Consider the following 13,683-nt stretch of genomic DNA (forward strand, 5'->3'; position numbering starts at 1 on the left):
AAATTGTATTTCGGTTTGAATTTATAATATTTTGATTGGCTAATCCGGGTGAACAACAAGAGTGGTTCACCTCTAGCATTGCTCGTAATCTTGTGAATTGTCTTTTTCTGCAAGGAAAGTCTTTGTATCTATCTACGTGATGTTTTGTTACTTGCAATACTGTGATAATATGAAACAATACTACTTTATAGTTATTTTATAAGGTTTAGGCTCTATCAGGCTTTTGTAACTTATCGAATGTGAACAAGACGTAACTTGACTAGTTTTTTCTACACATATCAAAATGGAAAAAGAAACGACAGAATAAAAACAAGTTCTGATAGGTCGATTTCAATTTGCAAATTAGAAACCAAGTTGTGAATGATATAAAGAGTTATAGGTACAATGTCAGATAAGGGAATGGACCCTAACCCTATGGTTGATACAGAGGCAATGCAATATAGTCAACATCTTTTATCATTACCAAAACCACGTTTCGTGCACACAGTACAAATTACTCAGATACAAATATGCAGTGTGACAAGGTATATCTTATGCTTTGTGTGTTTATATATATGTAACTTTTTTTGTTGATATGAAGATGAGTTTGTTTCGAGATTTATAAGTGCTTTTCTTTGTAATTTTATTGAGAAACTTGGTTTCACACCAGGGTAGAATACAAAATCCAAACAAGAAAAGCTAAAGGCGACGGACAAGATAAAAGTTCTCTGAATCAAAGCCGGAGGAAAACGTGATTTCCCCGGAGTCAAAGTCTTATAAAAAAGAAACGAAAAAAACATCAAATTCGAACCTAAAACGAAAGATGACGAATCTTTAAAATAAAGTAAAGACAACTAAGCTTAAACCTTACTAAAACACTCTAGACTAAAAGCAGCAAGTTGAACTCTTCAAAGTGAAACACTTGCGGATGAGATTCACCAAGGATACCGACGACCAACCCGAGATAACATCTCTCACCTCCTATCATCCAAAAACGATTTATAAGTGTTATATCACCCAAAAACGAAAAAATGTAACAATGTAAAACAGTTAAGTAGTTAAACCAATAGTTTTAATAGACATTTTCAATAATTTTTTGATATTTTATTAGTTGTTGATCTATTACATCAATCATGTGTCTATGTTGTTTTTGTTGATTGGGTCACTTGTGTATGTACTGTCACGGAGATGATGACTTGAGATAGAGACTAAAGTACATTGGCTTCAAAAATTTATATTTTTTATAAGTAAACTTTTCTAAATTTTGGTCGAAGTCACACTATATATATATATATATATATATATATATATATATATATATATATATATATATATATAAAAGTTTGTTTGTCAAACCCTAAACTAATCTCATAATTGAAATATAGGTTGAAAATTAATCCTAAATGTACTGGGGCTATTATTTAACCACTATATATAATATACCATGCACCATGAATGTTAATTATAAGCTTTTTGTTTTCTATAAAATTAAGATTGTTGATCATATACCCAATTGAATTACTTAGAAATAATTTAATTACATATTTGATCTCATATACTCTTAGGATTCGAGTCATCACTTTTTTTTTTTTTCAAGGATCAGGAGATAACTCTTTTTAAATATTATTAAATTTGTAAAAAGAAATAATTACAAATAACTTCTCTTAGCCAAGGTGGTCCAACCACATCCTCTTTCAAGATTAATGCTAAATAGATAGAATAAAATTCAAAACATTCGAGTTATCTCTTTGTTACAATTTAGTCTTTTGAAAAAATTGAGATTAATATGATGATAACATAACTGATAAATAGTTTTTAAAAATAAAAATAAAAATATATACTCCATTTTAAATGGATTTTCTTATAAACTTGTCTTGCACATCTCTATTCAAAAGATAAAACATCTTAAGAAGATTTTCTGAATGGTAACAAAATGTAGAACTGAATCACACATCACGTGTTCTGCCTAGTTTGGCGTAACACTCGTACATCAAATACGAACGTATGTAATGTAGCAATGTCCAAAGAAACTGATGGATCTGATGGTTCTGAAATGATTGATAGATATAGATTGGAGATCTTACACATATAAACAGTTTTACTAAAGTATGAATAATACAACAACGAACGAGTAACATTGTTGAAAATGGGTGAAAAGTGAAAGCACATGTTTGCACTTTTGCCTTCTCATCATTAAAATGGAATTTTTTTTTTTTTTTTTTTGAAAACCAAAAATAGTCTCAACACTTTTTTTTCCCTACTCATCCTTATTATAATAGCACCTAAAAAACCTTTTTAGTGCAAAATTTAGTTTAGCCATCTTAAATATAAATTATGCAAATGCAAAAAAGCATACTTTTCACACCAAAAAAGATTCACATGTATAAAAAATATACTAAGTATATCCTTGAGATTACCATCTTTTTTGGTTTTTTGAAATATGATTATTGTATATGGTTTAATCTATGAAAGATACAACTAAAAAAAAAATCAACAATGAATACAGAATACCAAAGCAATTTTAGAATACTGTATGTGCGATTATAGGTAAGAATTTTTACATATAATATTTGGATCAGTGTGGTGTTGTTATAGTGGGAGTAAAACTAGATGATAATACTTAAGCAAAACCTATTTTGTTTTTTTGGTCCTTCTAATACTTTGGTGGAAAAAGACATGGGAATGGTGGTAATAATTAGCCCATTTTCTTAAGTTCCATTTCCATTCACAATCTTTTTATTTTCTTATAGATGATGAAAATATAAAAGGAAATAGTATCGGGTATTGAAAAGATGTTATAAGGTAATATTCTCTCGGTCCCATTATATAAGAGTTTTTAGCTAAAAACTCAAAAATTAAGAAACAATAAATAATATCATTTAGTAAAATTCAACCAATAGAAAAAAATGGGGGAATTTCAAAAATATCTCTTTTCCAATACCACTTTTTAAAAATACATCTCTTTCTAATTTTACCAAAAAGTTACTATAAAATTTGAAATTTATCAAAAACATATGTGTAAGCTTATATTTATAGACACAAATTATCTTTATATGTGTGTAAATTTATATATATTTCATAAATACTTTTTAAAAACCTTTTAAAAATCATTTAAAAACCTTATAAAATTTGTGTAAACCTTTTAAAAACCTTATAAATGTCGTTCAAAACATTTTAAACCTTATAAATATTTAAATTTAGTCTTCCAGTAGTAATAATGATCTTGATGTACCTTATCAACCATATAAAAGTTTATAATTTTTCATATTTAAAAAAGGGTATCTTTGAAAATGGATATAAAAGAGTGGTATTTTTAAAAAGAGGTACAATAAAAGAGGCATTTCTCAAAAATTCTCAAAACAAATTACAAAAACTTTAATCGTCAAAAATTATTTAATTAATATAAAAATGTATAGAAACTTGAGAAAAATCTTATAAAATAGTACAAAAAAATAAACCTTAAAAAATCCAACATAATGGAAAAGGGAGTAAGAAACTCAAAAACGGTGTCTCCGTGCTAAATTCTCTTAAGTGCTAACATTATTAAAGAAAGAAAAAAAAGAAGTGAGAATATGATTAATTCGCACAATAAAAATTAGAAAAAAAAATGTTATTTAAATTCCGAACTTATCCATTTTGGCCATTTTAATCCTCAATTTTCATCGTGGCCACTAAAATCATAAACTTCATGATTATTCTTCATTAAGTTCAATGATTATTCTTCTTTATGATTTTCTACACTATCTGTCTATACAAAAATACGTATACTACTGTAAAGTGAAACCCAACAGCACTAGAACACTTGAGGTGTGTCAGTGAGAGAGTAGGGACGACATTGCGAGTCCTTCCCAATGCTGCTTCTTCATGTTCAATCTTTAATCTTTATATTTATAAAAGTTTTGCTTACACTCACAATTATTATTTTTTAAAGTTGTAATGATAACAACACTACTTACTTACTAATACAGTAAGTAACACTTTCCATAAAATTCATAACTTAATTCAGCTTTAGCCCCAAAAAAAAAAAGTTTACTTTAGCCTGAGATGCTTTTAGAATACATATGACTATCTTCACTAAGATATGCAATGATGATTTTTACTTTTTAAAAAAAAATGTTTATATTTCACTCTTATTTATTCCATTTTGCATCTTGAAAATTTAATTGTGTACATGTACTGCCTTCTAATAATACACGAATTATAGTCTTTCCGTTTTTAATTAGTTTTCGTTTTAGAGTTCAAATTTTGTTTTATAATAGTTGTCGTTTTAGATTTCCAATGCAAATATTTGTAATTATATTTTTATCCTAACTGTTTTAATGTTTTGGCCAATTAAAAATATATTAAAAAGAATAAAATAAAATTTTTTTAAGTATTTTCTTAATTAGTGTGAAATAACCTTAAAACTAATAAATAATGGAAGGAGTGTATAATTTTATAATATTTGATGTGTTTGATTGGGGAAAAAAGAATTATAAGAAGATATGGTCATTATCATAAACAACAAACCACATGCAAAGCAAATAAAGGCAAAGAGATCAAACAGATAGAATAAGATTAAAGAGTTTCACAGTTGGATTCTTTATTTTTATTTTTAAAATTTCTTTCCATATAAATTATTGGAACTTTATGTCCCCCACACACAAAAAGATATATAAGAAAAGAAGAAAATAGTGAAACGAACTAAATAATTGAAGTTTCATTTTCAACAGTTATAGGATAAATATAGAGGAACCATTTGAGTATATGAAACACTGATAATCATAATTAATCTAATAAATCTAGAAGTTAACATTTGTAGAAAACGAAATTAAATGTTTAACACAAAGTAAAAATGTGAGATATTTGATCAAATGTGGGAAACATTACTAGTGGTGAAGTTGATATTGAGGATCTCATCTCAAATACATTGAAATATAATTTGATTATTGAGATATTAATTTATCGATTATATAATTATTAATGTATTAGATTTATTGATTATTGCGATATTAATTTATCGATTTTAGTGAGTTTGATACATTCTTGGAACATTCTCAAATAAATAACATCCAAGTTGTTAAAAATTTTAGGAATGGATTTTTCAATAAACACTCAAAAGCTTCATTATCTACACCTATTCATAATATCATTATAGTTCACTGAAACATTCCAAATTTAAGTTTAGATAAGAAAAAAAAATTACACAACCCCACTTTTTGTTTTGTTTTTGAATCCATCAAGCTTCAAATCCTATGAGTTTGAAGCTGTAACAGCCTTGAATAAGCTCCCTCTGGTCGACTTACAAGCTCGGAATGGCTGCCTTGCTCCACAATCCTCCCGTCTTGAATCACACCGATGCAATCAACGCCTCTTATGGTGGACAAGCGGTGAGCAACTACCACGGTTGTTCGGCCTCTCATGAGCCTCTCTAACGCTTCTTGCAGCACGCATTCTGATTCTGCGTCTAGTGCGCTAGTTGCTTCGTCTAGAAGCAGCACTGTAGGGTTCTTGAGGACAGCTCTTGCTATCGCGATCCTCTGTTTCTGTCCACCTGATAACTGTACTCCTCTTTCTCCCACTGGAGTTTTGTAACCTTCTGGTAAACCGCTGATGAAACCATGAGCATTTGCAGCTCGAGCTGCCTCGATTACCTCGGATTCAGTTGCACCATCTTTCCCATATGCGATGTTGTCGAAGATGGTTGCTGCGAAAAGAGCTGGTTCTTGTTGAACAAGACCGATTTTGAGTCTAAGAGATTTCAGGTTTAGCCGGCGGATGTCTTTGCCATCAATCATCACTTTTCCAGCAAGCGGGTCGTAAAACCGCTCAATCATCGCAATCACAGAACTCTTACCCGAGCCACTGGCGCCCACAAGAGCTTGGCTATGTCCAGCTCGGATTCTGAGGTTAAAGTCCCTGAAAACCATGACATCAGGTCTTGAAGGGTAAGCGAAATCCACATGCCTAAACTCAATGTCTCCACGGATTGTCTCAACTGGATCAGCATCAGCATCGTCCGGGTCAATCCGAGTCTGCCTATCTAAGACCGAGAAAACTGAACCCACTGCTTCACCTCCCCGGATGATTTCAGGAGCAAGACTGACAGTTTCAGCAACAGAGTTTGCAGTAATGACTAGAACCACAAACACTTTGATCACTTTGGAGAATGTTGACTCGCCTTTGCTCACAAGGTGAGCACCATACCAGAGAATTAAAGCCTCGGATCCATAGAGAGCAAGCTGGGAAAGGCCAAAGAGGAAACCCGAGGTTTGACTTCGGTATAAGCTTCTTTTCTGAGGTACACGTAGCTCATGACTGAACAAAGAGAGAATTTTGCTCTGCGCATTGAAGGCTGCTACAGTTCTAATGTTGCTTACTCCTTCACCAGCAATCATCGAAGTCTTTGCATGAGCCTTGGCTGTGTCTCCGGCAAAACCCTTTAGAGATAGTTGCTGCAATATAACCACATAAATTCACATTTTTGCATCAGAACAATTCAAGATGATTAATCACAATTAACTTTTCAAATTAAGATAACAAATCAAAAGTCTTGCTTTTTTCACTTTTAACTGTAGTAAAACAATTCACTTTGATCACATATGCAAAACAATGAAACATCAACCTCATCAAAACAATTCCAAGTACAATGTATCTATGTCCTTATGTGTCAAATCTATTGTTAGATTTTCAAACTAAGTTAGATCACGGGTGAAAACATGTTGGTGATATCAAAGCAAAGTTCTGAAGCTTGCAGCTAGTAAAAAACAAAAATAAAACTCATCACAACCTAATGTACCAAACAAAGAAAACATTGACTAGTGGATAGTATAAAAACACTGACACACACACAGTGATAAGTAAATAATACACTGAGACAACAACTTTGACCAATGAAGAGTTTCCCAACTAAAATATTGGTTCTTGGATGAAAAAAAAGACTTGCAGGTGTGTCTTTTGGATTTAGTGTAAAGGTTTTATGGGCAAAGGAATTAAATAATGAGAGAGTGGGATCACAAGTTCAGAGTTCAGAGTTCAGAGAGAAGTAAATAAGAAAGCTTAAAGTAGAATAGATTTAGCAGAAGCAAAGCAAGAAGATAGATACATAAAAGACAGAGGAATCTTAGCTATTTTCGTGAACACTGTTATCTATGAGCCGTAGTTACCAATAGAAACTATATAATAAATATTCTACACAGATGCCCAGAGATTAAAAAAATTTCACATTTATTGATGTAAGGGCTCCATGATCTTGACCCTTACACTATTTCCAAAAAGTAGAAATAATTTTTTTATGATTATTATTGTAAAAATAAATGCAACTCAGAGAAAGAAGAAGATGAAGCAAGCACGTGTAGAGGCAGTGGATGTGTTGTTGCCATGTTCTATAAAGTTTTGAACTTTTGAAAAGCAATATAAAAATTAAAAAAAAAAATCTGGCCTTTTGTCGTTTTTTCTTGAGATCATAATGGTGGATGCAAGATTCTCATAGATCATATAACCCTATGATTTGGATGGTAATAAAGAAGTGATTTTGAGTAAAAAGGTTAGATTTTTTTTTACCTGGGCAAAGTTAGCTAGGACTAGAAGTGGGAATGTGCCTAAGATGAGAAGTGAGACTCTCCATTCTACAATGAAGGCAACTATGAAGGATGTGAGTAGTGAAGTCATGTTCTGTAGAATTACTGAGATTCTCTCGGCTATAGCGGATTTAACATCGGCTGCATCGGTAGCTAATCGTGCAGCAATCAGGCTCGAGTTGTGTTCATCTTCATCGAACCAACCAACCTCATTCCTCAAGATAGCTGATTATTCAAGAAACCAAAATTTTTATTGGAAATGGAAAGACATTTTGTAGCAAATTGGATAGGAGACTAGCTTGGATTTTGTTATATACCTGAGAGCATCATTCTTCTTACTCTTGTAGTGAGGTTTTCTCCCATGATGCTAAAGAAGTAATGTTGGATCAAATAAGCACCTACAGCGTAGAGACCAGCACCGATGTAGATGAAAACATACTCTTTTGTTTTTCTCTCCATTGAATCATAGTCTGTGTAGTAGAAGACTTCGATCATGTTACTCATCACAATAGCAAATGTAGGACCAATGAAACCAGATAGAATTGAGCCAACTGCTCCCATGATTGAGTAAGGCCATTCTGGTGAATTAAGCTTGAGAAGCCTGTAGAAGTAGTTTTCAGGAGCACGAGTCTTTCGATCAGTCTCTGCGTTTGAAATCATCTCTATCCGACCATCAGCTCCAGTGCTGTATGAATAGCTCAGATTCCTCAAACTTCCTGATCTTAAACTGAGTGATTTTGTTGACAGAGAATGGCTTAAACGGGTTGAACGAGTGCGACGTGTTGACGGGTTTGAGAAATCCCGAGTACCAACCATCTCTTGAAACCTGATGAGAGATGCATAAGCACCAGATTTGGCAATGAGTTCTTCATGTGTTCCGGTTTCAACAACTTGGCCTTGCTGTATCACAGCAATGGAATCAACATTTCTGATGGTGCAGAGACGATGAGCAACAACCACAGTGGTCCTCCCTACCATAACTCTGTCTAAAGCTTCCTGAACAATGCTCTCAGAGCTAGCATCAAGAGCACTCGTAGCTTCATCTAGTAACAGAATCTTTGGGTCTTTCAACATCGCCCTAGCAATTGCGATTCTCTGTTTCTGTCCACCCGATAGTTGAACACCGCGTTCTCCAACCTAAGTTTATTGACATTCAGCACAAAAACCAGATATTAAGCAGAAGGCCATGAAATTGTCTTAGAAATATAATCAAATACCATCAACCGATAGTGATTAATACCTGCGTGTCGTAACCTTTAGGAAGCAATGTAATGAAGCTATGTGCGTTCGCAGCAGAAGCAGCAGCTTCGACTTCAACCATTGTTGCATCAGGCTTCCCGTAGAGTATGTTCTCAAGTATAGTGGTGGCAAAGAGCGCAGGTTCTTGATTCACAAGCCCAATTTGTTCACGCAAAAACTTCAACTGAAGCTTCTTAATTTCAACACCATCCAACAAGATTTGCCCTGCTCATCAAAGAAAACACAAAGTTATGATCCAGCCACAAGCCAAAGACTCAGATAGAAAAAAAAAAAGAGAAACTTTCTTTTCAATAAAATTACCATTGTTTGGATCGTAAAATCTCTCAATGAGGGAAACAACAGTACTCTTTCCAGAGCCACTGCCACCAACAACCGCCACAGTTTTCCCAGAAGGGAAGAAAATATTAAAGTTCCTGAAGATCATAACATCAGGCCGTGAAGGATAGCTAAAAGTCACATCTTTAAACTCAATGTTCCCATGAACTTGCTCCAAGCATTGCCCATCCAACGGGTCTTGAATTATCGTCGGTCTCTGGTTAATTATCTCCATCAACTTGTAACCAGCCGCTTTACCTTTACTAAACGCCCCTAGATTAGAGAAAGATTGTCCCAAACTCCTAAAACAATACACACAAAAAATGTCACATCCACTGATCCAAGTATATAAATAGAACAAAAACTACCTATGTTGTTAGTTTCTTACATTCCACCAACAATGGCAGCAAATATAGCAGTAAACGCCTTTCCTCCATCGGTTTGTCCATTCCGAATAAAAACTCCAGCATACCAAAAAACCAAAGCCCATGACATACAAGCTATTCCATAAGTACATCCTAAACCCAATCCTTTAGCCATCCCAGCTTTATAACCAAGCTTAAGCGTATACTGAATCGCATCAGAATACGAACTAAGTGCCTTACTCTCTCCAACATAAGAGTAAACAGTTCGAACTTGAGCAATAGCCTGCAAAAAAACACACAAATCATTCTCAATAAAGTTAAAACCAAAAATGATTAAAACACTGTTCAAGTCTTTAGATTGAATAAGAAGGAACTCAAACAAGAAAAAAACATAATCATTTGAGAGATCAAGTACAAAGAAGCAAGCCTAAGAACAGTAAATAAGCATTACGTCGAACAGTTAGTGGGCAATAAAGAAAAAACAAATAAAGTTACAAACTTTATACCTGTTCGGCGATAACGCCGGCGTTAGCATAAGACTCACGGCTCTTTGAAGTGATTCCGGTGAGTGTATAAGCATATAAACCGCCGGCGAAAGCGATTCCGGGAATCACAGCAATACTTAACAAAGCTAGTTTCCATGCTGATACAAACCCAACAACTAGTCCAGCCAAAAACGTTGAGAGGTAATGTATAAAGTTACCAACCTGACATATTCAAAAAAAGTAAAGATTCAATTTTTATTTTTCAACTACTCTGTTATGTATTTAAGAGTGATGACAATAGTAATGAAACAAAGTGACCCCAGTGCATGTTATGTCGTACTTTGCTAACGTGCACCACAGAGACAGGAGATAAAATAGAAACAAAACAAAATAATTACAGAAATTGAAACGAAAAAAAAAAACATTTTCAGATATAATTTGTACTATTTATATTTCAATGTACTTAGACATTTTGTAATAATAATATGATAATAAATATTGTGAAAAATTGCTATTATTGAAAAAAACTAATAAGATAATTGAAAAAATAATTAGTGATATAGTTAATTTTTAAAAATGTTTATTTTCACCCAAAAACACTTTAAAAAAAAAACTAAAAAAACAATTAAACAAATATTTCCCTAGTCAATTTTTAAAAACTGTTTTTTTTCACCCAAAAGTTATTTAAGAAAAACTAATAAACTAATTTAAAAATCCTTATTTCTTTAGCCAAAATTTTTAAAATGTATATTTTCACCCCAAAAAATCTTTAAAATAAATCATATTGCTACTTTTATAGGAAAATAATTTTTAAAAAATCCCTATTTCTATATTCAATTTAAAATGTATAACTTACACAAAACTTACAACAACAAAAAAAACATACTTGTCCTTTTAATTTCCCTACCACCTGAGAACAAGCGCAAGATAAAACAACTAATGCTAACATAAACCATACCAAAGCAATATGATAAAGACTCATCACAAAACACAAAAGGACCCTCCCTAACCCATAATCTAGTTTTTTTTATACACAAACATGTCTCATACAATTACAGAACATAAAACTCAAAACCCAAAAAAAGCAAAAAAAAATTATTAAAATTCATACTAACCTTTTCACTAATGGCATCTTGAACAAGAAGAGTATCAGTAGAAACACTAAAGACAATATCACCAGTTCTTGCATCAGTATCAAAGAACCCAACATCTTGTCTTAAAACTGCTTCAAGATACTTCTTCCTTAATGCTGCTACTTGTCTTTCTCCAGAATACATCCAACATGCAATCTCTGTATTATTATTATTTATAAATTGTTATACAAAAAAAGTTAATATTTATATGAAGTTGTAATAAATTGTTATACAAAAAAAAAAGAATTTTTATGAAGTTGTAATGAATTTATTTATCGATATAGACAAAGTAGTAGTCCATGAATCACGTGGACTTGGCTTATCCTTTTAACTTATTAAAATTTATAAAACTTTTTTTTAATATATTTTGATTCTCTCTAGATTGTGATTTCTTATACTTTTTTAATCGAGACAATACCATTCAAAAAAAAAAAGTATTATAAGAGTAAAAAAAAATATTTACTTTCACAGTAATTTTGGTAAGAAATCTAATAAAAACTCAAAAATTATTTTTTTTGTTAATTTTTCTGATTAAAGTAAATAACTAAAAAACTCAAAAAATTACTGTTTATAATCTAAAAAAGACTCAGAAATTATTAAAGTAAATTAGAAAGAAAAATCTAAAATTATTAAAGTAAATTTCTTGATCTTGTTTATAATCTGATTCTGTTTCCGGGTTTTATACTTTTATCTGATTGATGTAAATAAATAAATAAACTGGAAATTCCATTTTTTTTTCTTGTTAAGAAAAAGAAAGTAAAAAGTAAAAAAATACATATTTTCACAGTACAAGAATCTAATTAAAAAAAAAAACTCAAAATCGATGCTTTTTATTAATTTCTTGATTTTGTATATAATGTGATGTTAGTATATGTTTTCTGGGTTTTATAGAAAAAAGATTAGATTTTGATTAAAGAACAAACAAACCTGCGTATGAAGAGAAGCAAACAACCAAACCCAAGTAGATAAAATACAGAGAATACTGCAAAAACCAAACAGATCAGATCAGATCTTGGATCTAAATTTGATAAAAACAAGAAAAAAGTTTTGGTTTTTTTTTCTAACTTACTCTTGAGACTTCATGAACCATTTGATGCAAATCCATTTGGTTTTTACCAAACCCATTAACCATTTGACCAAACAGTAAAAAGAAGACAGGCATAGAAGAACCATGAACAATGGCACCAAGAGAACCAACGAACATCAAAAGATAATCAAATCTATCAGCGAAAGAGAAGAGTTTAAAGAATGGTAAACTCTGTTCTTTCTTCTTCTCTGCTTCTTGTGGAACAGTCTTTGCATCTCCCGTGTTAGTTTCCGACATGGTTTTCTTGAAAATTCAAGATCCGTGTTTTTGTAAGAAACGAAGTTTGTGATGTGGTTTCAGTGAGAAAACGAGATCATTGAGGTTTCTTGAAATTTCTGACAAAAGTGTTCAAGAACTCATTTACGAGTGTCTTTGTTTTGAAGTGATGAGAGAGAGAGAAGAGAGAAGAGAGAAGAGAGAGTGTGGTGTTTGGAGAAGGAAGTGATTTGGTGTATATATATAGAAAGAGAGAGAGTGAAGAAGACTAGTGGTCAAAGACTTGTGTAAGAAGAGCATTGAGAAATGAGAGATTCGTATAAAGCTAGTTGTAATTGTATATATAATCTTTGTTATATAAAAATAATATAAAGGTTACTTTTGATTTCGATTTTGATTTGTTGGGTTGAGTTTGATATAAAGTAATTAAATTCCTTATTTTTGAAAAATATAAATGAGAATCTGGTGTAATTTAAAGTTATGGTTTTGCATAAATAGAGATGTTAAAAATTATGCAATTTTTTTGTTTTCCTCTGGTGAGAAATAGAAAGAGAGAAATGTTGTTGGATGTGTCATTTAAAAAAAAAAACATGTTAAAGTGGTGACAAAAAAAATATTCTATTGTATTTAATGTATAAGTCAATAAAAATGTATTATTACCATTATAAGTTTTTTTGTTTAACAATTTTTTAGATAAGGATAGATGTTTTGCATCAACATATTTAGATAGCTTGACTTAATTTATTGAGAATGGATACTAAACAGTCAAACTCTGATTTTTTATTTACAAAATTTATGGAAGACAAATCATAATAAAAATAGGTGTGTTTTATCACTATTAAATTCTAAATAACTTGGATTTGAGCTATTTTCTTATTATAACTAATATCATGTGAAAATAAGCTATATTTGGGTTTATAGTAATTTTGATTTGCATTTACCTTTTTTGGTTGATTTCAAAATATGAATAATAATCTCTTAAATTTATGGTGTATTTATTATATAGAACTATTATTAATGATATTATCGACCAAAAAACTCGTATTGCATACAACATTTTGAAACACATACAACTAATCCACACAAAATATCATATGATTATACGTTATAAAATTATCATGGATAGATTAACACTTTAATATAGTTGAAATTTCTTGTAAGTTTATCTCTATCTATATCATTTCTGGTAAGTTTACTCAAAAAAAAAATCACACTCTCTAGTAATCAAAATTTAGACATGTTGTGGACATGAACTCATTTTTGGTACACTACAAGACTAAATAA

The 13,683-nt window shown here is 31.3% G+C and overlaps 1 protein-coding gene across 1 annotated transcript; it reads right to left on the bottom strand.

Annotated features, from left to right (window-relative positions):
- Positions 1-5,020: 5,020 nt before the first annotated feature.
- On the bottom strand, positions 5,021-12,624 carry LOC17885007 (ABC transporter B family member 19). The gene is made up of 10 exons (XM_006290448.2): positions 12,166-12,624; positions 12,024-12,078; positions 11,079-11,254; positions 9,985-10,185; positions 9,502-9,761; positions 9,099-9,415; positions 8,779-9,002; positions 7,856-8,675; positions 7,522-7,763; positions 5,021-6,413 (listed from the first exon to the last, which is right to left on the bottom strand). The coding sequence occupies exons 1-10, from the start codon at positions 12,418-12,420 to the stop codon at positions 5,205-5,207; spliced, it is 3,759 nt and encodes a 1,252-aa protein (XP_006290510.1). The 5' UTR covers positions 12,421-12,624; the 3' UTR covers positions 5,021-5,204.
- Between the last annotated feature and the right edge of the window lie 1,059 nt (positions 12,625-13,683).

The sequence above is a fragment of the Capsella rubella genome, unplaced genomic scaffold (genome assembly GCF_000375325.1).
Source record: "Capsella rubella cultivar Monte Gargano unplaced genomic scaffold, Caprub1_0 scaffold_5, whole genome shotgun sequence".
Classification (NCBI taxonomy): Eukaryota; Viridiplantae; Streptophyta; class Magnoliopsida; order Brassicales; family Brassicaceae; genus Capsella; species Capsella rubella.

Coding starts and splice junctions, on each gene's coding strand:
- LOC17885007 (XM_006290448.2), bottom strand. CDS start 12,420: ATGTCGGAAACTAACACGGGAGATGCAAAGACTGTTCCACAAGAAGCA. Junction 10,186..11,078: donor AAGATGCCATTAGTGAAAAG/GTTAGTATGAAT, acceptor TGAATATGTCAG/GTTGGTAACTTTATACATTA. Junction 9,416..9,501: donor GCTGCCATTGTTGGTGGAAT/GTAAGAAACTAA, acceptor GTATTGTTTTAG/GAGTTTGGGACAATCTTTCT.